Source organism: Bombina bombina, chromosome 3, assembly GCF_027579735.1.
Source record: "Bombina bombina isolate aBomBom1 chromosome 3, aBomBom1.pri, whole genome shotgun sequence".
NCBI classification, from domain to species: Eukaryota; Metazoa; Chordata; class Amphibia; order Anura; family Bombinatoridae; genus Bombina; species Bombina bombina.
In genome coordinates, this window is record NC_069501.1 from 251444071 (window position 1) to 251467393 (window position 23323).

The window sequence follows — 23323 nt, forward strand, 5'->3', positions numbered from 1 at the left end:
GAAAGACGTTTGAGATGAAAATGATCACACATTTCAATACCAGAAATGAAGGACTTAATGTAGACTCTGGCTTTCTCACACACTACCATAACTTTCTATAATCTCTCATCTTATTGTCCTATATTGGTTTCTTTTTCCTTTTGTTTTTCCTTCCATCTGGCCTATTTACTCTCATCTGTTTATTTATTCTTTCTGGCTATTCTCAGCTATTTTCTCCTTCAGACACATTCTCTGCTTTTATGACACCCCTCTCACCCCCCTCCCTCGGTTCCATTTGTTGTATGTGAAGTGTATCTATATCAGAATGATTAGTATTGCTTCAGACCTGAGGAAGAGAGGAAAACTCTCAAAAGCTTGTCTTTTAAATATTATGTTAGTCCAATAAAAAAAAAAAAAGGTATCACTGCATACTGCAATACTTTGTTTTTGAGTATATATATATATATATATATATATATATATATATATATATATATATATATATATATATATATATACACACACACACACACACAGATACATACACATATACAATATTTTAATCCACGCTCTAATCCTTTCCCGCCTCGACTACTGCAACTCTGTCCTTTCTGGTCTACCTAGCTGCCCCATAGCTCCTTTACAATCCATTATGAATGCCTCTGCCAGGCTCATCTTCCTTACTCGTCGCTCTTCATCTGCTGCACCTCTCTACCAATCCCTTCACTGGCTTCCTCTTGCCTCTAGGATTAAACATAAAATCCTCACCCTGCCATAAAGCTTTCAACTGCACTACTCCCCCCTACATCTCAGAACTTGTCTCTAGATACTCTCCCTCCCGTCCCCTTCGATCAGCTCAGGATCTCCTCCTCTCTTGTTACTTCCTCACATTCCCATTTACAGGACTTCTCCAGACTGGCCCCCATCTTGTGGAATTCCCTGCCTCGCTCCATAAGACTCTCCCCTAGTTTTAACAGCTTCAAGCACTCCCTAAAATCTCTACTATTCAGGGATGCATACAACCAACTCTAACCTTTCCTAACTGCATTGCTTTCCCCTTGAACCCCTTAGAATGTAAGCCTTTGGGCCCAGCTGTTTACAGATCGATTCATAAGAGTCGACTACAACAGTGAAACTCTCGGCAGGGCCCTCTACCCACTTGACCCCTACAAAAGCTATTGTGTGTAATTATATATATATATATATATATATATATATATAATATATTTTTCCTCAAATACAAAGGCACTCAAACATACATGGTGTTTCTAGAGCAGTGAGCTATTTTGTTTGAAGTCCTGACAAAGCTCAATGAAGAACCGAAACATCGACATGATACTGTTAATTCATATGGATTGAAAATAAAGAAGTGATTGTAAAGCCTGTGAGTGCCTTCGCATTTGAGGAAAGATTGAATCTTACAAATTTGAAGAAGCACACCAGTAACTACTACAAAGATGTAAGTGAGTGTATGGCAATGAAGGGAATATACATATATTATATAATCAGACGGGGGAGAAAAAAAGTATTGGTAAGGTCAACTAAAATACAGACAACACAGATATTATATATAAAATTAATATAGGGCTAGCTAGCAGCCATATTAGGGTAGCAAAGGACAGTTTCATTTACTCTGCACAGAGGGAATATATTATGTATTTCTGAAACAATAATGAATGTTTGTTGCTAGAAGAAACTTGTTAGAGATAAAAGTACTCAAATGTGTATGAGTAAAAGACTTGGGTGATAACTTTAAGAGACATGTGTGCCTGAGTGTGTCACTGGGTCTGTACAATAATACCCATACATCAGTGCATCACATTGCCAGGCAAACATTTGCACTTGTCTCTATGTGAAGTTGTTGCTCTGTGTGTCTATTTTCTATTACAGGTACAAAACCCTTTATCCGAACTGCTTGGGACCAGAAAAGGTTTGGATTTGAAAATAGTTTGGATTTTGGACTATTAATTTATTTGCATTTGCAAAATGGGACAGCTTAGAAAGGGGATAAGGACTAGCATTTGCATTTTATAACACACAAAAACTAGACCAAACACCCAGGTAGGGAAGATAGTCCGGATTTGGGGATTTGTACCTTTTTGAAAAGTATGGTTTATGTTTTTTCACATTATAGTATTGGTCCACATACACTCCAAATTTAAATGAAACAAATCAACAATGGTCCCTCTGTAAAAATGTTGGAGAACCGGTGTGTAGGTTAATCCAAAAATTTGGGAATTTGAGTATTAAACTAAAAAAAAAAAAAAAAAACACATATTGGTAACCACAATCATGCCTACAAAGATTTTGTTTTTCTTTAATAAAGGCAAAGCATGTTTATATAAAAACATATCAAAAGGAAACTATTTAAGAACTAAGGATCCAGAAAAACTGATATTTTATTTTTTATTCACAAATATACTCCTAATATATATACAATTATTAAGGAGCTGCATTAAGTGCAATCATCTTTCAGTACGTCAACTAATTATATAGTTAAGAAATTAACATCTGGATACAATTTTGTATATTTCATTACTTATTTCAAGGGGTCTATCAATGTCTGAATAACTAACCCTATTGACTTAAAACAAATATTTACAGATAGGAAATTACTCTAACCCTTGGTTATCAGCATATTCTTACATGAGGGCTAACAAAGAACATCTTGTTCAGATATTTATGTAAATATGCAGTAGTTGGAATCAAAAAACCAATGGGTTTATGGTTACATATTTTGAAATTATAATCCAAAAATATGCTCTTGCAATGTAATGATACAGATACAGTCATGTGACATTTTCATACAGTTTAGCTTTCAAGCCAAACACTGATTAATGAAGATCTGTTAATAAAAACATATATAACCATGTTATGTAGATAAAAAGCATGTCAGTAACATAGGAAGCAAATATTTATTTGTACTAAAATTATAACAGATATATCATGATTTGTATACACAATTTCTATCTTAACTGACATCTACATGTTTTTCTTAGACTAATTATTAAACTTAGGCAGGCATTTTGTCATACGTTGCTTTTTTTCTAATTAGGTTTCTTGAACTTTTAGAAGTATTTGCAAGCCTACACGGTATTAGCTACCTCACATTTTCCCACCCACGTTCAATGAACAGCAGAAATAATCTGTAATTTAAAGAATGCATAATTTGACTGGGTCTCTGTTATTAAAGCAGTTGTAGGAGAAAGGCCAAAGTTTAACATACCTTTGTTATATTCTATACAATTTACAGGAAACTATTGGTGATAGTAGTGATTAATTAATATGAACTTCAAGCAAGCATCAGCAAAAATGTCTAAATTTTTTAAAACAATTGACAAAAAAAAACAAAACAAATTAAAGCCAACACTGCTTGCTGTAATTTGTTAGTAATACAATTATCCAAAATACTTTCACATATACCAATTTCAGTAGAGAATGCACACTATTATGTTTTCAAATCATAAAAACAAATTTTCTATTGAACAATTTTTTGAGAGACAGAGAGACAAAAAGATTTCTTCTGTTGCCCTATAACTTCATAGGAATGTCTATTGATCTGTTCTATGACTCCATAGCTAAAATCTCTACTTCAGTCTGAGACTTCCATACTGATACTGACAGCAATGGCATTTCTAGCATTAAAAAACGGCTTTGGTTAGAATATTTATATTTTAACATTAATAACGTTTCAACCATTTAGTCATTACAATACAATAAAAGTATTGAGATGTATTTTGAAGACTTATATTTAATTGTATGCAAATCTATGCAAAATACACTTCTTCCATCAAGGAAAAATATCCATGTGCCTTAATTAATTTTATGTAAAATATGGTTTTTATCAGATAATCGATCTTAAAGCTCTCCAAAGAAATGCATTTCTGAATGATTCAGGAAAAGAATATTCAAAATGATTAAAGCTTTCACTGGAAAGACAACTACACTGACAATTATTTTTAATATACACACACACATTATATATATATATATATATATATATATATATATATATATATATATATATATATATATATATATATTATACACACACATACGTATATAATAAGTTCGTAGGGTTCAAATACTGTTAATTTTGGCTGGTTGAATTTAGCAAGAATTACATTAAAAGATGCTTAGCGTTTTGATCTGTTCTCAAAACTGGGTCATCCCCACATATATCACACACAGCCTCCATTTTAACCTCTATAGTTCCACAAGGGGCCAACACAATACATACAGAAAAGCCCATGTACACTTGATGGTTAATGAAGTAAATCTTTTAAACAAAACAAAAAAAAAAAAAAAAAAAAAACTAAAATGTACCCTTTTTAATTTTCTGCACAGGCAATTGTCCAGTGTTCTTAGAGGCAATACTTTATGATAGTGGATTTGATATAATTTATTTACAACTAAAAAGCAACTATAAGGATTATGTTAGTCAAATTAAACCTACAAAAAATGAAAACAAGTGACAACAGCAAGGATTTTTTTCAGTCTTTATGAAGCAAATTAATTAAACCTTAAAACAAACTATGCAATGAACTATATAGAGCAAATTATGTAAAAGAAAAAAAGTGTCAGTCTAAAAAAAAAAAAAAAAAAACGTTACAATGTTAATTGGATATTTTCAACATTAAAGCAATGTAGTCAACACCAAATCAGTCTGACACAAAACAGCAATATAACAAAAAGCACTGATCAAGTTTAAGGTTAAGGTTGTTCACCTTCAAAGAAAAAGCATAAATGTCCAATCATTCAACCAAAAGTTTAGAAAGTCATGAAACGTATTAGAATTACACATTATGAATGTAATACTATTTTGTAAACTTGCTACATTTCAGATCTAGCATGTTAAAACGTGAAAAGCATCATTAAAATAGATCAAGAGACACAATGGATTTTATAAAAATTAGTTTCATGCAGGGTACAGCCAATATCATAAAGAGGGTTATAAAATAATTATCTTGTTTTTACAATCTCCAAAATCCTACAGAGAAACCAGACATATGAACTGAATATTCAATTTCCAGGTCACCCAATGCAAATCGATATTACATGCAGGTGTGCAATTGTTCAAAATAAATATAAGATAAATTACATAAATAGCACTGGCTCCTTCTGAAGTTTCCCTTCAAAAAAAATATCCAATAAGAGAAATCAACCCTGTGAAGACAAATGCTCTTAATCAACCCATATAAAGACAAAAACTGCTGCAAAACAAACTGATTCAATTAAAACCACAATATTTTAATCATATCCCTTCTTAAAATGTTTCTCCAGAATAATAAAAAAAAAAGGGATTAGTTAATCCAAGAGACGGAATCTGTCTGTGCTGCTGCTTTTGCTCTCAAACTGCAGCAGCTTCATTTAGCGAGAGGGGAGGGGGAATAAGCAGATGAAGCAGCAGAGCAGCCTGGCACCACAGCGCCACCAGCATCATCATGCAAAACAACCAGTGAATTAGACAAGTTCAATAAAAGAAGAAGCAAAAAAGTCCAATAAAAAATATAAACTTGAAGAGGTCTAAAAGGTGCTTCTAAAGAGGGTCTTTACCGAAAAGGGTCTCCCGTAAGGGGAGAAGGGAAAGAGGAGAAGGAGCTGGGAGAAGAGAACGGCGGCGCCACAGAGCCGGCGCCATCTTGGCTGATCGATGAATTGAACAAAGAGGATCAATTTCTGATAAAACGTTATCAATGAGAGCAGCTAGAAAAGCGGCGGTTTGCCCCGGTCCCGGGTAGCGTAGAAGGGATCAGAGCAGACGGATAGGAGGCGGGGAGAGAGCGGAAAAGGGTGAGGGAGAAGAGGAGTTAAGAAAAGAGAGCTGACCTGCAGCTGCTGTAAATCAAAGCGCTTCCAATATTGAAACATCGATCCCGCATTGGCCGCCATCTTGAGACATATTGAGACGGAGTGAGAGGCTGATAGAGAGGGGGCTGGAGTTCAGGAGCAAAGCGGCGGAGGAGGGGGAAAGGAAGGAGGGAGGGAGCAAGAGCAAAACACGGAGCGGACTTCCACACCCACCCTCCCCCTTCTTGCCGGCACGGAGTAGGGCTTGCTCGGCTTTTACTCACCGGCACAGCTCCCTAAATAACCAAGCACTTTACCGGAGAAGCTGTGACAGTTGTAGCCGCCTAGTGTTGACTTAGCCGGCAGCCTGTACCTGGCGCTTCTCGGCATCGAAACCAGCCACACTATGCTGGGCAGTGCTAGAGGAACTTGTGTGTGGGACATTTCGTTTATTTTGCAGAGATAATTGTTAATTTTAAATAAAAAAACGAACAATATATTTTTTTGAGCTCGTTACTCAGTATACAACACGCACTTTAAAATCAATAACCCAGTATTTAATATTTTCACACTAAACAATGTGTATTCTCTGTGTTACATGGTAATTAATAAATATAAATATATACATAATTAACATGGTGATTAGCAATCATAACATGAATGTATATCATTGGTGGAAATATATTTATTAAACAAAAAACACAACCCACAGGACATTTATTAATTTTATTTCGGAATAGAAATCGAGACGCAGAGACGAAAATGGTTACATGATTTTATTTCTTTTACTTGTTAATTCAAAGACCAACTGAGGTCACAGAGAAGAGGCGCGGGTAATGATGCAGCTCTCTATGAAGCGAGGTACAAAGCCAGAAGGGGACACTGTCATTGCTGGAGGAGAGGGCAGAGGTGACACCTTGCAATGTGTTGTTTGTTTATTAACAAACCAGCAGGTCAGTAGCAAAGCAAACAAAATGTGCGCTCAAGTGTCACAGAAAGGACGCCCCCTACTGTCAAGGGGAAAAAAAATGACGAGAGGCGTGGCTTCTTAGGACTCAAAATGGATATCTTCAGATCATGATCATTATGTAGTTGAGAAAGTTAAACGTAGTTACAATAAATACAACAGTTTTAGCCCAAAGAGCAGTGCAGTTGCACTAGAATAGAAATACGTTATATACAACAGTATCTTTACCGAAATGTAAATTTTAATAGTTTAACATTTGACGAGCGACCAATATGAGATTGATTAGAACACTGCTTTAAAAAGAGATTGCAGTTTAACAGGTAACGGATTGTAAACACGATTTTACAGTTTATGCGCAGTTAATATGGGGGGGGGGGGGGGGGTTCATGAAGAAGTAATGTGCGCGCGTTAGACAGACTGAGTTGTTTTATGATAACATAAAATCCAGGACGTATCATTTAGTTAAATTAGGATAGATGATCGGGATAAACGTGTACTTGGTAAACCTCAAGAAGCAGCCTTGAACGCAAGTGCGCACGATTACAGAGAGGATAAAACGAATATTGTTTTGGCTTCCAGACTATGATTTACACAGTCTGAACTGAGAATTTCTCATGTGGATGCATCTACCCATTTTAATATATATTTAAAGGGAAAAGTATCGAGTATATGACGTGCCAATACATTTGTGGTACTGTACTGTGTAACTTTAATGTATTTTCACGTTTTCTGCTCTAAATGGACACAGCTACCAATGGAATGTAGTTATTCCTACCAACATTTTCTTTCAGTAATCAGATAGCACGTACAATTTTAAACAGCTTTCCAATTTACTTCTATTATCAAACCTTCTTGTTTTGTTATTGTTTGTCAAAAAGTGGGAAGGTAAACTCAGGATTGTGCACCTGCCTGGAGCACACATGGCAGCATTATTTCCAGTCATATAGTGCTCCGGATATGTGCATACTACCTATTTATCTCTTCAACAAAGAATAACAAGAGAAAGAAGCAATTTGATAATAGAAGTAAATTGGAAACTTTTTAAAATTGTATTTTTTATCTGAAACATGAAAGAACAATTTTGTATTTCATGTCCCTTTAAAGGGACATGCCACCCACATTTTTTATTTTATGATTTAGAAAGAGAATGCAATGTTAAACATCTTTCTAATTTACTTACATTATCTAATATTGTTTTATTCTCTTGATATTCTTTGATGAAAAGCATATCTAGATATGCTCACTAGCTGCTGATTGGTTGCTGCACATAGAAGCATCATGTGATTGGCTCACCATGTGCATTGCTTTTTCTTCAAATAAGGATATTTTAAAAATGAAGCAACATAAATTATGGAAGTTAATTGGAATGTTGTTTAAATTTCTATTCTCTATCTGAATCATGAAAGAAAGATTTTGTGTTTAGTGGCCCTTTAAGCATTCCACTGCAAAAAGTCTGCATACAGAAATAGTTTTAAAACTATATAAAACTGACCGTTTGTTCCGCTCTTGTGTATGTTGTTTATCTTTTATCCTTTGCTGTGGCCACTAAAGGACAGATGAGCTTGAGCACCGATCAAGCAATGATTCTGCAGAATGACGCAAGGTTAGAGTTCTGAAGTCCACAGTGATGTACAGCATACTTGGAAAAAAAAACAACTTCCAGGGGTAAATTGGAAAAAGTGAGCAAAATTATTAATGGAAATACAAGGTTTTATAACTTCAAATAGAGACATATGATGTATTAAAGCAATGCAACTGATTAGTTAAAGGGACAGTCTACACCTTAGTCATCTTAAAGTCTTAGCTTAGATTAAGCTGCAAGCCTGCTGTACCACTTTCTATATCATGCAGCAGGAATGGTAAAAAAGTCATTTTTAAGGGATACTGAACCCAAATTTTTTCTTTAGTGATTCAGATAGAGCGTGCGATTTTAAGCACCTTTCTAATTTACTCCCATTATCAAATTTTCTTTGTCCTCTTGCAATCTTTATTTGAAAAAGAAAGTCCAGAACCTGGGCAGCACTTTTGTTTATTGGTAGATGAATCTATCCACCAATCAGCAAGAACAACCCAGGTTGTTCATCAAAAATGGGCCGGCATCTAAACTTACATTCTTGCTTTTCAAATAAAAATACCAAGGGAATGAAGAACATTTGATAATAGGAGTAAATTAGAAAGTTGCTTAAAATTGCATGCTTTATCTGAATCATAAAAGAAAAAAAATTTGGGTTCAGTGTCCCTTTAACTCAAAAAGTATAAATCTAAAAAGACTATGCACATTTTGTTAATGGAAGTAAATTGGAAAGTTATTTAAAATTACATGCCCTATCTGAATCATAAAAGTTTTTAATTTTTGACTTGAGCTCCATACCGCACTCAAATACCAGCGCTGCTTTGAGCTGGTTTTATGTACTCGTGCACGATTTCCCCATAGACATCAATGTGGAGAGCCGGCTAAAAAAAAGCCTAACACCTGCAATAAAGGAGCGTAAAGCTCCGTAACGCTGCCCCATTGATTCCTATGGGGAAAGAAAAGTTATGTTTACACCTAACATAAACCCCAAGTCTAAACAACCCTAATCTGCTGCCCCTGACATAGCCGACATCTACATTACACTTATTAACCCCTAATCTGCCGCCCCTTACATCGCCGCCACCTACATTACACTTATTAACCCCTAACCTGCCGCGCCAACGTCGCCGCCACTATACTAAAGTTATTAACCCCTAAACCTAACCCTATGTCTAACCCTAACACCCACAAACTTTAATATAATTAAAACAAATCTAAATAAAAATTACTATCATTAACTAATTCCTATTTAAAACTAAATACCTGTAAAATAAAAGCTAAGCTAGCTACAATATAACTAATAGTTACATTGTATCTATCTTAGGTTTTATTTTTATTTCACAGTTAAGTTTGTGTTTATTTTAACTAGGTAGACTAGTTAGTAAATAGTTATAAATTATTTACTAACTACCTAGTTAATATAAATACAAATTTACTTGTAAAATAAAACCTAACCTGAGTTACACTAACACCTAACCTTACACTACAATTAAATACATTACATTAATTAAATACAATTAACTAAATTACAAAAAAACAAACACTAAATTACACAAAATAAAAAAGAAATTATCAAATATTTAAACTAATTACACCTAATCTAATAGCCCTATCAAAATAAAAAGCCCCACCCCCCCAAATAAAAAAAACCCTAGCCTACAATAAACTACCAATGGCCCTTAAAAGGGCCTTTTGCAGGGCATTGCCCCAAAGAAATCAACTCTTTTACCTGTAAAAAAATAATACAGACAACCCCCCAACAGTAAAACCCACCACCCACACAACCAAACCCCCCAAATAAAATCCTATCTAAAAAAACCTAAGCTCCCCATTGCCCTGAAAAGGTCATTTGTATGGGCATTGCCCTTAAATTGGCATTTAGCTCTTTTTCTGCCCAAACCCTAAGCTAAAAATAAAACCCACCCAATAAACCCTTAAAAAAACCTAACACTAACCCTCGAAGATCCACTTACAGGTTTTGAAGACCGGACATCCATCCTCAACGAACCCGGGAGAAGTCTTCATCCAAGCGGCAAGAAGTCCTCAACAAAGCCGGGAGAAGCCTTCATCCAAGCGGCAAGAACTGGTCCTCCAGACAGGCAGAAGTCTTCATCCAAACGGCATCTTCTATCTTCATCCTTCCGACGCGGACATCTGGTGCGGACATCCTCTTCTTTCGATGGTCGCTGAAGAATGAAGGTTCCAATCAGCCAATAGAATGCGAGCTCAATCCTATTGGCTGATTGGATCAGCCAAAAGGATTGAAGCTCAATCCTATTGGCTGATTGCATCAGCCAATAGGATTTTTTCACCTTTAATTCCGATTGGCTGATAGAATTCTATCAGCCAATCGGAATTCAAGGGACGCCATCTTGGATGATGTCCCTTAAAGGAACATTCATTCTTCGTTAGCTGTCACCAGAAGACGATGCACCGCGCCGGATGTCTTTAAGATGGAGCCGCTCCGTGCCTGATGGATGAAGATTGAAGATGCCGTCTGGATGAAGACTTCTGCCGGCTTGGATGAAGACTTTGGTCCGCTTGGATGAAGAATTCTGCCAGCTTCACTGAGAACCTCTGCCGCTTCGATGTCCGGTCTTCAAAAACTGTAAGTGGATCTTCGGGGGTTAGTGTTTTTAAGGGTTTATTGGGTGGGTTTTATGTTAGGGCTTGGGCAGAAAAAGAGCTTAATGCCCTTTAAAGGGCAATGCCTATACAAATGCCCTTTTCAGGGCAATGGGGAGCTTAGTAATTTTTATTTAGATTTATTTTAATTATATTAAAGTTAGGGGTGTTAGGGTTAGACTTAGGGTTAGGTTTAGGGTTTATTAACTTTAGTATAGTGGCGGCGATTTTGGGGGCAGCAGATTAGGGGTTAATAACAGTAATGTAGGTTGCAGCGATGTTAGGGACAGCAGATTAGGGGTTAATAATATTTAACTAGTGTTTACGATGCGGGAGTGTGGTGGTTTAGGGGTTAATAGGTTTATTCTAGTGACAGCGATGTTGGGAGCGGCAGATTAGGGGTTAATAATTTTATTTTAGTGTTTGCGATGCGGGAGGGCCTCGGTTTAGGGGTTAATAGGTAGTTTATGGGTGTTAGTGTACTTTTTAGCACTTTAGTTATGAGTTTTATGTTACAGCTTTGTAACATAAAAGCCATAACTACTGACTTTCAGTTTACGGTATGGATTATTATTATTATCAGGTATTTGTAGAGCACCAACAGGTTCCGCAGCGCTATGAACATGGGTGGTATATAAAAACGATTACAGGGATAAAAGGGTCCTGCTGAGAGTTGCACTGTTGTAGTCGGCTCTTATGAAGGTGAACTACAAACAGCTGGGCTCATAGGCTTACATGCTATGGGGTTTTAGGGAATAGCAGTGAAGATAGGAAGGTTAGTGTACTTTGTAAGCGTCCCTAAATAGTAGAGTCTTCAGGGAGCACTTGAAGCTTTTAAAACTAGGGGAGATTCTTGTGGAGCAAGGCAGAGAGTTCAATAAGATGGGAGCCAGTCTTGAGAAATCTTATATACGGGAATGTGAGGAGGTTACAAGAGAGGAGGAGAGTAGGAGATCATGAGCAGAGCAAAGGAGACGGGAGGGAGAGTATCTGGAGAAAAGGTCTGAGATGTAAGGGGGAGCAATGCAATTGAGGGCTTTGTGTGTCAGTGAGGATTTTGTGTTTAATCCTGGAGGCAAGAGGAAGCCAGTGAAGGGATTGGCAGAGAGGTGTGGCAGATGAAGAGCGACGTGGAAGGAAGATGAACCTGGCAGAGGCATTCATTATGGATTGTAAAGGAGCTAAGCGGCAGCTAGGAAGACCAGAGAGGATAGAGTTGCAGTAGTCGAGGCAGGAAAGGATGAGAGAGTGGATTAAAATCTTGTTTTTAATTAAAATATTGTGTCTTGTGTAAGGAAATGTCTAATTTTAGCGATGTTTTTATGGTGGAAGCGGCAGGCTTTAGCCAAGGACTGAATGTGAGGAGTTAAAAAAAGATCTGAGTCAAGTGTGACCCCCAAAACATCGGGCATGTGAGGTTGGGGTAATGATGGAGTTGTCAACAGTTATAGAGACATGGGGGGTGGAGATGTTTGAAGAAGTGGGGAAAATAAGAATCTCAGTTTTTGGAGAGATTTAGCTTGAGGTAGTGAGAGGACATCCAAGATGAGATATGAGAGAGACAGTTAGTGACACGGGTTTGCAAGGAAGGAGATAATTCTGGTGCGTCGGCATACAAATGATAATGAAACCTGTGGGACTTTATTAAGGAACCTAGTGAGGACGTGTAGATTGAGAAGAGAAGGGGACCGAGGACAGAGCCTTGCGGTACCCCAACAGAAAGAAGTAATGGGGCAGAGGATACCCCAGAGAAGGCTACACTAAAGGTACGGTTAGACAGATAGGAAGAAAACCTAGAGAGAGCTGTGTCACAGATGCCGAAGGATTGGAGGGTATAGCACAAAAGAGGGTGGTCAACAGTATCAAAGGCTGCAGACAGATCATGGAGGATAAGTAGATAGAAGTGGCCTTTTGATTTTGCTTTAAGTAGGTCATTGGTAACCTTAACAATTGCTGTCTCTTTTGAGTGAAGGGGGCGAAATCCAGATTGCAGTGGGTCAAGCAGGGAGTTTTTTTAATGTAAGGAAATGGGATAGACGTGCATATACTAGCTTTTCAAGAAGCTTTGAGGCAAGAGGTAGTAGGGAAATAGGGCGGTAGTTGGATGGGGGAGTTGGATCAAGTTTTTTGAGGATAGGTGTGACTTAGAGCTGCAACAACTAATCGTAATAATCGATAATAATCGATTATGAAAATAGTTGTCAACGAATCTCATAATCGATTAATCGATTAGTTGGTTTGCAATTAGTTGGTCTGTGCACAACACCAGCTGCTTCACTCCAATGAACTCCTGTACATGGTATTGTGTTTTATAGCCTAAAGGACATCTACAGACGTCTACTTTTCACTTTTTCAGGACAGTATACGTTTACAACTACCCCTAGCTTATGAGCAAACCCAGATATAATAGTCATCATTTGCATTATTTATTTTAAATCTGGTGATTTGGAACTATGCTTTTCATGATATAGTGCCAAGCTTGTTGTTTACACCTAGCCCTAGATTGATGGGAGTTATTTAAATTGATGTGCACTATTATCTGTTTGCACAATTATTAGCGTATTGCTTGTTATTGCTGATTATATGTACTGTATAAATAAATGTGTAAGGCTTTGTCCTGTTATTGATATAAAGTCCTTAGCGCGTTTGATTTGTTTTTTATTGTTTTTTTATATTTTTAATATATTGTGATAATATGTACCAGATTCAACCTATATGTATATATCTGTTATTTTTAGAGCGTACTAGATATTTCCCCCTAACCTTATAGCTGGTTATTTACCATTGCATATAGATATTCAAGATATTTTTTATGTAAGAATGAAGTCAAGGGTTACTTTATTGAGAGGCCCCTTGCCAAGGTGAAAACCCCTTTGCATTGGTGAAGAGCTAACATAGATAAATATCCCACTTTGGTGAAATTGGCACAACCCAACTTATACATCTCAAGCACCTCAACACCATCTTAGTGCCTTATTCTCTGCTGCAGCAAATATAGCTGCAAACAGAGAACCAGCCTTAGCCAGAAGCATGTGGACATGTTGAGATTTTTGCAATTCAATGCAAAGTTTCTGAAAGAGTGAATAACAGAATGTTATTAACAGTGATAGTCTCTTTCTAGTTCTACCTCTTTTCAAACAGGTTTTGTTTTGTTTAATTAAAAAACTGTTCTCTGCTGCTTAAAAATTGGACAAACAGTTGTGTTAATGTAAAGTTTTAGTCTGAAGTTTATATTTGTAACACTCAGTATGTGGATTTTATTTAAAATATAGGAAACTATTATTGATTCTTTTTTTTATCCGATTAGTCGATTAATCGAAAAAATAATCGGCCGATGAATCGATTATGAAAATAATCGTTAGTTGCAGCCCTAGTGTGACTAATGCATGTTTAAGAGATGTGGGAACTATACCAGTGCTGAGGGAGAGGTTGAAGATGTGTGTGAGTATAGGGGTAAGGGTAGAAGAGAGGGTGGGGAGTAGTTGTGAGGGTATGGGGTCGAGGGGACTGGTAGTGAGGTGAGAGGATTGTATAAGAGCAGAAACTTCATCCTCTAACAGGTGCAAAAGAGCTAAATTTATGGCTATGTGGGTGTCAGGAACTTTTCAGGTAACAGTTGCTTCTAAACTCCTCCTTTAATTAATTTCCCATGTGACCTCAGAAGCCTATTTATCCACGCCTCACCCTCTTACCTGTGCTTGGTAATTTGATTCCTTGGGATTCTTGTCTGCTTGTGTATTCCACACAATTATCGTTCTACAGAACTTACTTTGGATAACAACTGTTCAATTTATAAACTTTGTACCTACTATACTGTCTACATAGAAACATAGATATTGATGGCAGATAAGAGCCATAGGCCCAGCAAGTCTGCCCGACCTTACCTAACAGTATAAACGTATCTAGTTCGTAGGATAGCCTTATGCTTGTCCCATGCATTTTTAAAGTCCCCCACAGTGTTTGTTGCTACTACCTCTTGATGAAGTTTATTCCATAAATCAATCACTCTTTCTGTAAAGAAGTGCTTCCTCAAATTACTCCTGAATCTACTACCCTTTAGTTTGAGCTCATGACCCCTTGTTCTTGAATTTTCCATTTTATTTAAAATACCCACAGCCTCAGTTTTACAAAACCCTTTAATGTACTTGAAAGTTGCTATCATATCACCTCTTTCCCTTCTCTCCTCTAAGCTATACATATTTAGGTCATTGAGCCTATCCTGGTAAGTTTTATTTTTTAGACCATGTACCATTTTGGTAGCCCTTCTTTGCACAGATTCAAGTTTGTTAATATCCTTCTGAAGATATGGCCTCCAGAACTGCACACAATACTCAAGATGAGGCCTAACTAATGATCTATAAAGTGGCATAAGAACCTTACTATTTCTGCTGCAAATACCTCTACCAATACATCCAAGCATTCTGCTAGCCTTACTCGCTGCATTACTACATTGTTTATACAACTTCTTAGTAAAAGACCTGCATCCTTCTTTCACAGATCCTTACAACTTTGCATTGTATCTTTTTCACTAAACACGCCACAGCGTGTGACGTCACCCTGCAGAGCGACACAGGCATCCATCACAGCCGCTCGTGTAGTTTTACTCTGCTGAAGTGCCGGGGTAAGTCTCAGCCTCTTGCACGTTACACCACCATCGCTGACAACTCTTGCTGCACACAGTAAAGATCCAAACCATCCGGTTATGAGGAGGAGAACTGAAATGACGGTAATGTCTGTAGATTGAACTTGCTCTGCTAACACAGCTTATATTCACTACATGTACCTAACAAACTAATCCTATTCATCTGTTCTAATTTGGACTGTTGTTATGCTGCTCCATTAACACTCCTGAGATAGAACCAGTTATTTTCCGTTCACTCACATTGGACATTGTTGCTATTGTATGAACTTTCTAAATAACAAACCAGGTTGAAACATGACTACTCACTATGAGCTATAAAGTGTTTTCCTAAGTTTTACTTTGAATCTTCTAGTTGTGCTGAGAGTCTACAGTTCTCAAGTTATCCATCTGCAGTATATTGATTATAACGTTCAGCTTAGTCATTTTCTACCTCTATGAATTTTTTCACATGTATTAACATCTTAATGACCCAATATTGGTCACCCTCAGTCTATGAGCAAAACCAGGTTACATCAATTAAGATATAATCGCAGTGTGGTGTGAGACTGAGTGGTATATATTATATGTATGTAAGGTACACACATAATAGCCTTACAGTGGGTTTTGGATGATTGTGAGCTTTTGAGGGGGTAGGAGACTGGTAGTATGTTGAGAGCTGATTTCAGTTCTGAGCGAGTCGATTTTGTTGTTGAAGTAGCTGGCAAAATTTTGGGCTGAGAGAAAAGTTGAGGTGGGGGTGGGCGGAGAAGAGTATTGAAGAAAGAGTAGAGATAAGAGTGACCCAATATTAATCACCCTCAGTCTATGAGCAAAACCAGGTTACATCAATTAAGATATAACCGCAGTGTGGTATATATTATATGTATATAAAGTACACACATAATATCCTTACATATTACCAAGCCTAAAAAAGAAATTCCTTTATACATATATAACAATGGAGATTACTGAGCTGACAAACCGTGTGGGAGCTTTAGCTCAAAATATGGATCTCATGATCCAGGGCCTAAGAGACATGCAATCTGAAAATCAGGAGCTACGCAAATACATACGTGAACAAGGAGCTCTTAAGCCTTCCGTAACAGAGACTCCAGTACCTGAACCACAAATTTGTCCCCCAGAAAAATTCTCTGGAGACCGCTCACAGGTCCGTGACTTTAAGAATTCATGTACACTATTCTTTTCGCTCAAACCCCGAAGCTACCCTACAGAGAAGATTAAGGTGCTAACTGTCATTTCTTATTTAAGGGGTGAGCCAAAAAGCTGGGCTAATGTCTACTACGAAGCAGATGACCCTATTCTCAATTCTCTCGAATCATTCTTTAACGCCTGCTGTATGAGGATCAAGATAAACAGAGTACAGCTGAGACTGCAATTAGGGCCCTTAAACAAGCAAGACGTCCTGTGGAACAGTATATCACTGAGTTTAGGAGATGGGTACCTGATACCCTCTGGAACATACCAGCATTTAGAAAGCATCGGGTTATCCGATCCCCTAAAGGATGAGCTGGCACGTATCGAAATCCCAGAAAGTCTTGAGTCTTTAATGTCATTAGTTATAGCCATAGACCGCCGCCTCAGGGAGAGGAAGCATGAAAGAGGTATAGTTGATTCCACTTACAAAAGGTCGTACACACCTGCCTCTCCATTCCCCTCGAGGGTACCAGATGAGCCAATGGACATAGCGTTTGTACGCGGGCCCCTCAAACCTGAAGAAAAGACACGACGAATACTAAATAACCTGTTTCTCTATTGTGCCGCTAAAGAACATACGGTGAAAGAATGTCCCAGTCTTCTTAAGTTGAAAAAGGGTAAGAATTCTAAGTCTTTACTTCATAACCAAATTCCCATACAGACTACCTCACATTTTGCTCTTTCTGTCTCTCTGCAGTGGGACCATCAACGAGTGACCACACAGGTCGTAATTGACTCGGGAGCCACAAATAACTTTATTGACTTTACTTTTGTTCACTCACATATGTTACCACTTATTAAAAAACTTATTTGACTTGCCATACGTGTTGTGGATGGTTCTTTCGTTAATTCTGGACCTATTACACACCATACAGCACCTGTAACACTAAGGTTCCCAACTGGTCATTCTGAATACTGTACTTTTGAGGTTATACACTCTCCCATATTTCCTGTAATATTAGGGTTAAATTGGTTGAAAAAACATCAACCCACTATACATTGACTTCAAGGGTCTATTGCCTTCAATTCCCATTTCTGTCATTCAAATTGTCTCAACATTCCGCCTCTCCTACACATAGAACTACAACATATTCCGAATGAGTATTCCGATTTCATTTATGTATTCGACAAGAAACAGGCACAAACTCTACCCCCTCACAGGTCTTTCGACTGTCCGATCGATCTCATACCAGGTTCAAAGATACCATTTGGTCATGTTTACCCTCTGTCTGAACCTGAGCTCTCTCACCTTAAACAATATCTCGATGAGAACCTAGAAAAGGGGTTCATCCGCCCTTCCACCTCGCCTGCTTGTTCAGGTATGTTCCTTGTTAGGAACAAAGACAATAGTCTCAGACCCATCATAGACTACAGGGAACTGAATAAATGCACGATTAAAAACAGGTATCCCCTGCCACTTATTCCTGAGTTAATCGAACGTCTACAGGGAGCTAAGGTATATACAAAACTTTACTTAAGAGGTGCGTACAATCTTATAAGGATCAGAAAAGGGGACGAATGGCTCACGGCATTCCGCACTCGCTATGGTCTGTATGAATATGTTGTGAATCCATTCGGCCTGTGTAATGCTCCTGCAACCTTTCAGTATTTTGTGAATGACCTTTTCAGAGATCTCCTTGATTCCTGTATCATAATCTATCTGGACGACATCCTGATTTACTTGGATACTATGGAAAAGCATATCAAACATGTAAGAACTGTTCTTCTAAGACTCAGAGAGAACCACCTATACGCCAAACCTGAAAAATGTAAATTCCATACACAGTCTATCTCATTCCTTGGATATCATATATCTCCCATTGGTATTTATATGGAACCCAACAAGGTTGATGCAATTACCAAATGGCCGGTGTGCACTACAAAAAACGATGTACAGAGATTCCTTGGGATTTCAAATTTCTACAGAAATTTTATACGCAATTTCACATCCATAGTCAAACCTTTAACTGTCCTCACTAAGAATTCTACCAAGTTCAAGTGGAATTTTCAAGCCAATGAATCTTTTAACATCCTTAAGGAAAAATTTGTAACTGCACCCATCCTTCAGTTCCCATACCCGGATAAACAGTATTACCTAGAGGTAGACGCCTCCGATTATGCTCTCGGAGCTGTACTGTCACAGAAACATTCTTTTGAGGACCCACTACACCCAGTTGCTTATTTCTCAAAAACAATGAACACAGCTGAACTCAATTATCCCATTGGCGAAAAGGAGCTACTAGCTATCAAGGCAGCCCTTGAATTCTGGAGACATTTCCTCGAAGGAGCTAAACACCCAATCATCGTTTAAACTGATCATCGAAATTTACAGTACTTGAAAAGCAGTAAATCCTTATCAGCTCACCAAGTACGCTGGAGCCTTTTCTTCACTAGATTTGATTTCATAATCACCTAGCGACCAGCCTTAAAGAATACTAAAACGGATGCACTCTCCAGGTATGCTCCTAAGCCACACAACACATCTAAACTGGAATCGGTGATACCACCTCATAAATTCATATGTCTGACTAGTGATAAAGTAACCTACTTCAGGAAACATCAATCCACCGATCCAGCTCTCAAACAACTGAAATTGGATAAGAGATCCGATGGTTTATTCTATTATGGTGATAAAGTATACGTTCCTCTTAAGTTGAGAGATAAGGTACTTCATAATGCACATGATTCTCCCCTATCTGGACACCGAAAAACCCTACATCTCATTCAAAGGGATTTTTGGTGGCCTCGTCTGCCACAAAGCGTTAAGAAATATGTAGAAAATTGTATTACTTGTGCTAAGAGCAAATCTTCTCGTTCACATCCATGTGGGTATTTTCTTTCTTTACCCATTGCTGATAGGCCTTGGAGACACATCGCCATGGATTTTATTGTTGAATTACCCTCCTCTTTAAACAACAATACTATATTGGTCGTTGTTGACCTTTTCTCCAAAATGGCTAATTTTGTACCGTTCCATGGTCTCCCAACTGCTTCAGAGACGGCTGATATCTTTCTAATACATGTTGTTCGTCTACATGGTCTTCCTGACTCCATTACCACTGATAGGGGATCCCAGTTCACTTCTAGATTTTGGGTTCAACTCTGCAAAAGTTTGGGTATTGAAAGACATATAACTTCTGTCTACCATCCCCAGTCCAATGGGCAAACGGAGAGGACAAATCAGACCTTGGAGCAATATTTACGTTGTTTCTGTAACTATCAACAAGATAATTGGGTTGCGCTTCTCCCTACTGCAGAGTTTTCTTTCAATAATACAGTAAACACTTTAACTAAACTCACACCTTTCTATGTCAGCTATGGATACCATCCCTCCTATCACATTCTACAAAGAGATGACTCAGTTTCACCCCTAGTTAAAGGAACAGTATACACTCATTTTCATATAACTGCATGTAATAAACACTACTATAAAGTATAAGATGCACAGATACTGATATAAAAATCCAGTATAAAACTGTTTAAAAACTTACTTAGAAGTTATCAGTTTAGCTCTGTTGAAAAGCTAGCTGGAAAGCCCACTGAAAGTGGGAAATAAGACACTCCCCCGCCTCGGCTTTCTTTTGCATATGAAAAGACCCTTTACACAAACAGGAGCAAGCTGGAGAAGGTAGCTTACGGTATTTTTATAAAACTTTGGGGCTTGATTAGGAGTCTGAAAATCAGAACAATGTTATTTAAAAATAAGCAAAACTATACATTTTTTAAAAAAAACGAAAAACTTTATGGGCTATATAAATAATCTACAAAACATTTATGCAAAGAAAAAATGAGTGTATAATGTCCCTTTAATGATACTATCAATAGTCTCAGTCAGGCTTTCACCTTGTTACAAAAAATCCTAAAAATCGCTCAAGCTAAGCAAAAACTTTATTATGACCAGAAATGATCTAAACCTCCAGATTATAAACCAGGTGAATTGGTTTGACTCTCCACCAAACATCTCCGGCTACAAATCCTGAGAAAAAAACTTGGCAGTCTATTCATCGTTCCTTTTAAAATCCTCAGAATTGTTAACTCTAATGCGATCACCTTGGATCTGCCTTCATCATATAGAATACACCCCACTTTTCATGTCTCTTTACTCAAGCCGTTCTGCTCTACTGGATCATCAACTGTATCACATAATATTCCCATACCTTTGCCTGATGACACAAGTTTTGAGGTAGCCAGTATTCTTGACTCCAGGATCTATCGGCGAACTCTACAGTATTTGGTTCGCTGGAAGGACTATGGACCCGAAGAAGACTCCTGGGAACCATCTTCTAACATTTCGGCTCCCAGGCTCGTTTTCTTGTTCCATCGAAGACACCCTGACAGACCTAGGCCTTGAGGTTGGGGGAGGATTTTGGAGGGGGTATACTGTCAGGAACTTTTCAGGTAACAGTTGCATCTAAACTCCTCCTTTAATTTGTTTCCCATGTGACCTCAGCAGCCTATTTATCCACTCCTCACCCTCTTACCTGTGCTTGGTAATTTGATTCCTTGGGATTCTTGTCTACTTTTGTATTCCACACAAGTATCGTTCTACAGAACTTACTTTGGATAACAACTGTTCAATTTTCAACTTTGTACCTACTATACTGTATACAACTTCTTAGTAAAAGACCTGCATCCTTCTTTCACAGATCCGGACAACTTTGGATTGTATCTCTTTCACTAAACACGTGTGACGTCACCCTGCAGAGCGACACAGGCATCCATCACAGCCACTTGTGTAGTTTTACTCTGCTGAAGTGCCGGGGTAAGTCTCAGCCTCTTGCACGTTACACCACCATCGCTGACAACTCTTACTGCACACAGTAAAGATCCAAACCATCCAGTTATGAGGAGGAGAACTGAAATGACGGTAATGTCTGTAGTTTGAACTTGCTCTGCTAACACAGCTTATATTCACTACATGTACCTAACAAACTAATCCTATTCATCTGTTCTAATTTGGACTGTTGTTATGCTGTTGTTATGCTGCCTCATTAACTCCATTAACACTCCTGAGATAGAACCAGTTATTTTCCGTTCACTCACATTGGACATTGTTGCTATTGTATGAACTTTCTAAATAACAAACCAGGTTGAAACATGACTACTCACTATGAGCTATAAAGTGTTTTCCTAAGTTTTACTTTGAATCTTCTAGTTGTGCTGAGAGTCTACAGTTCTCAAGTTATCCATCTGCAGTATATTGATTATAACTTTCAGCTTAGTCATTTTCTACCTCTGTGAATTATTTCACATGTATTAACATCTTAATGACCCAATATTGGTCACCCTCAGTCTATGAGCAAAACCAGGTTACATCAATTAAGATATAACCGCAGTGTGGTGTGAGACTGAGTGGTATATATTATATGTATGTAAGGTACACACATAATAGTCTTACAGTGGGTTTTGGATGATTGTGAGCTTTTGAGGGGGTAGGAGACTGGTAGTATGTTGAGAGCTGATTTCAGTTCTGAGGGAGTCGATTTTGTTGTTGAAGTAGCTGGCAAAATCTTCCGCTGAGAGAAAAGTTGTGGTGGGAGGTGGGGGTGGAGTATTGAATGTGGAGAACAGACATTTGGGTTTGAAGAAAGAGTAGAGATAAGAGTAGAGAAGTAGTGTTGTTTATATAGATTAAGGGCAGAATAGTAAGAGTTCAAAATGAACTTATAGTGAAGAAAGTCAGCAGTACTCCGAGATTTCCTCCAGTGTCGCTCAGCAGTACAGGAACATCTGCGTAGGTACCGTGTCAGAGGAATATGCCAGGGCTGAGGATGAGTGTATGTTTTCCGAGCTATGGTAGGTGGGGCCAGGTTATCAAGGACCGATGTAAGGGTGGAGTTATAGTGGAAGATGGATTCATCAGGACAGGAAAAGGAGGGGATGAAAGAGAGAAGAGGTTCGAGAGAGCTAGCGAGCTGTTGCTGATCTAATGACTTGATTCTTCTATGAAGTTTAGTGTGGGGGGGTAGAAGGAGGGAGAGTTGTAGGGAGGGAGGTGATGGTACAAGTGAGGAGGTCGTGGTCAGAAAGAGGAAAAGGTGAGTTTGTGAAGTTTGAGATAGTGCATCGATAACTGAAAATCAGATCAAGGGAGTGACCATCTTTGTGAGTGGGCGAGTCAGACCATTGTGACAGGCCAAAAGAGGAAGTGAGTTGCAGAAGTTGTTTTACAGAGGAGGCAGTGGGATTATCATCAGGGAGGTTGAAGTCACCGAGAATGAGGGCAGGGGTATCTGAGGAAAGAAAGTAAGGTAGCCAGGCGGCAAAGTGATCTAGAAATAGAGTTGTGGAGCCAGGGGGTGGTATATGATTGCAATGCGTATAGAGAGAGGAGAGAATAAACGAATCATGTGTGTTTCAAATGAAGAAAATGTGAGGGAAGAGAAGGGTTGTATTTGTTGAAAGGTGCAACAAGAGGAAAGTAATATACCAACACCACCTCCTTGTCTACAGGGAGTGCAGAATTATTAGGCAAGTTGTATTTTTGAGGATTAATTTTATTATTGAACAACCATGTTCTCAATGAACCCAAAAAACTCATTAATATCAAAGC

At 38.0% G+C, this 23323-nt stretch overlaps 1 protein-coding gene across 4 annotated transcripts in view; it reads right to left on the reverse strand.

Moving 5' to 3' along the window:
- The window catches only part of CUX1 (cut like homeobox 1), a 657906-nt gene extending 651959 nt beyond the window's left edge, over positions 1-5947 (reverse strand). For 2 of the 4 annotated variants that reach the window (XM_053706261.1, XM_053706260.1), the window contains exon 1: positions 5809-5886. In XM_053706261.1, coding sequence (XP_053562236.1) covers positions 5809-5871 — 63 coding nt within the window. In that variant the 5' untranslated portion in view covers positions 5872-5886. Of the gene's footprint in view, positions 1-5808 lie in introns of all 4 variants that reach the window. The other 2 variants (XM_053706258.1, XM_053706259.1) reach the window with 2 other exon arrangements.
- Between the last annotated feature and the right edge of the window lie 17376 nt (positions 5948-23323).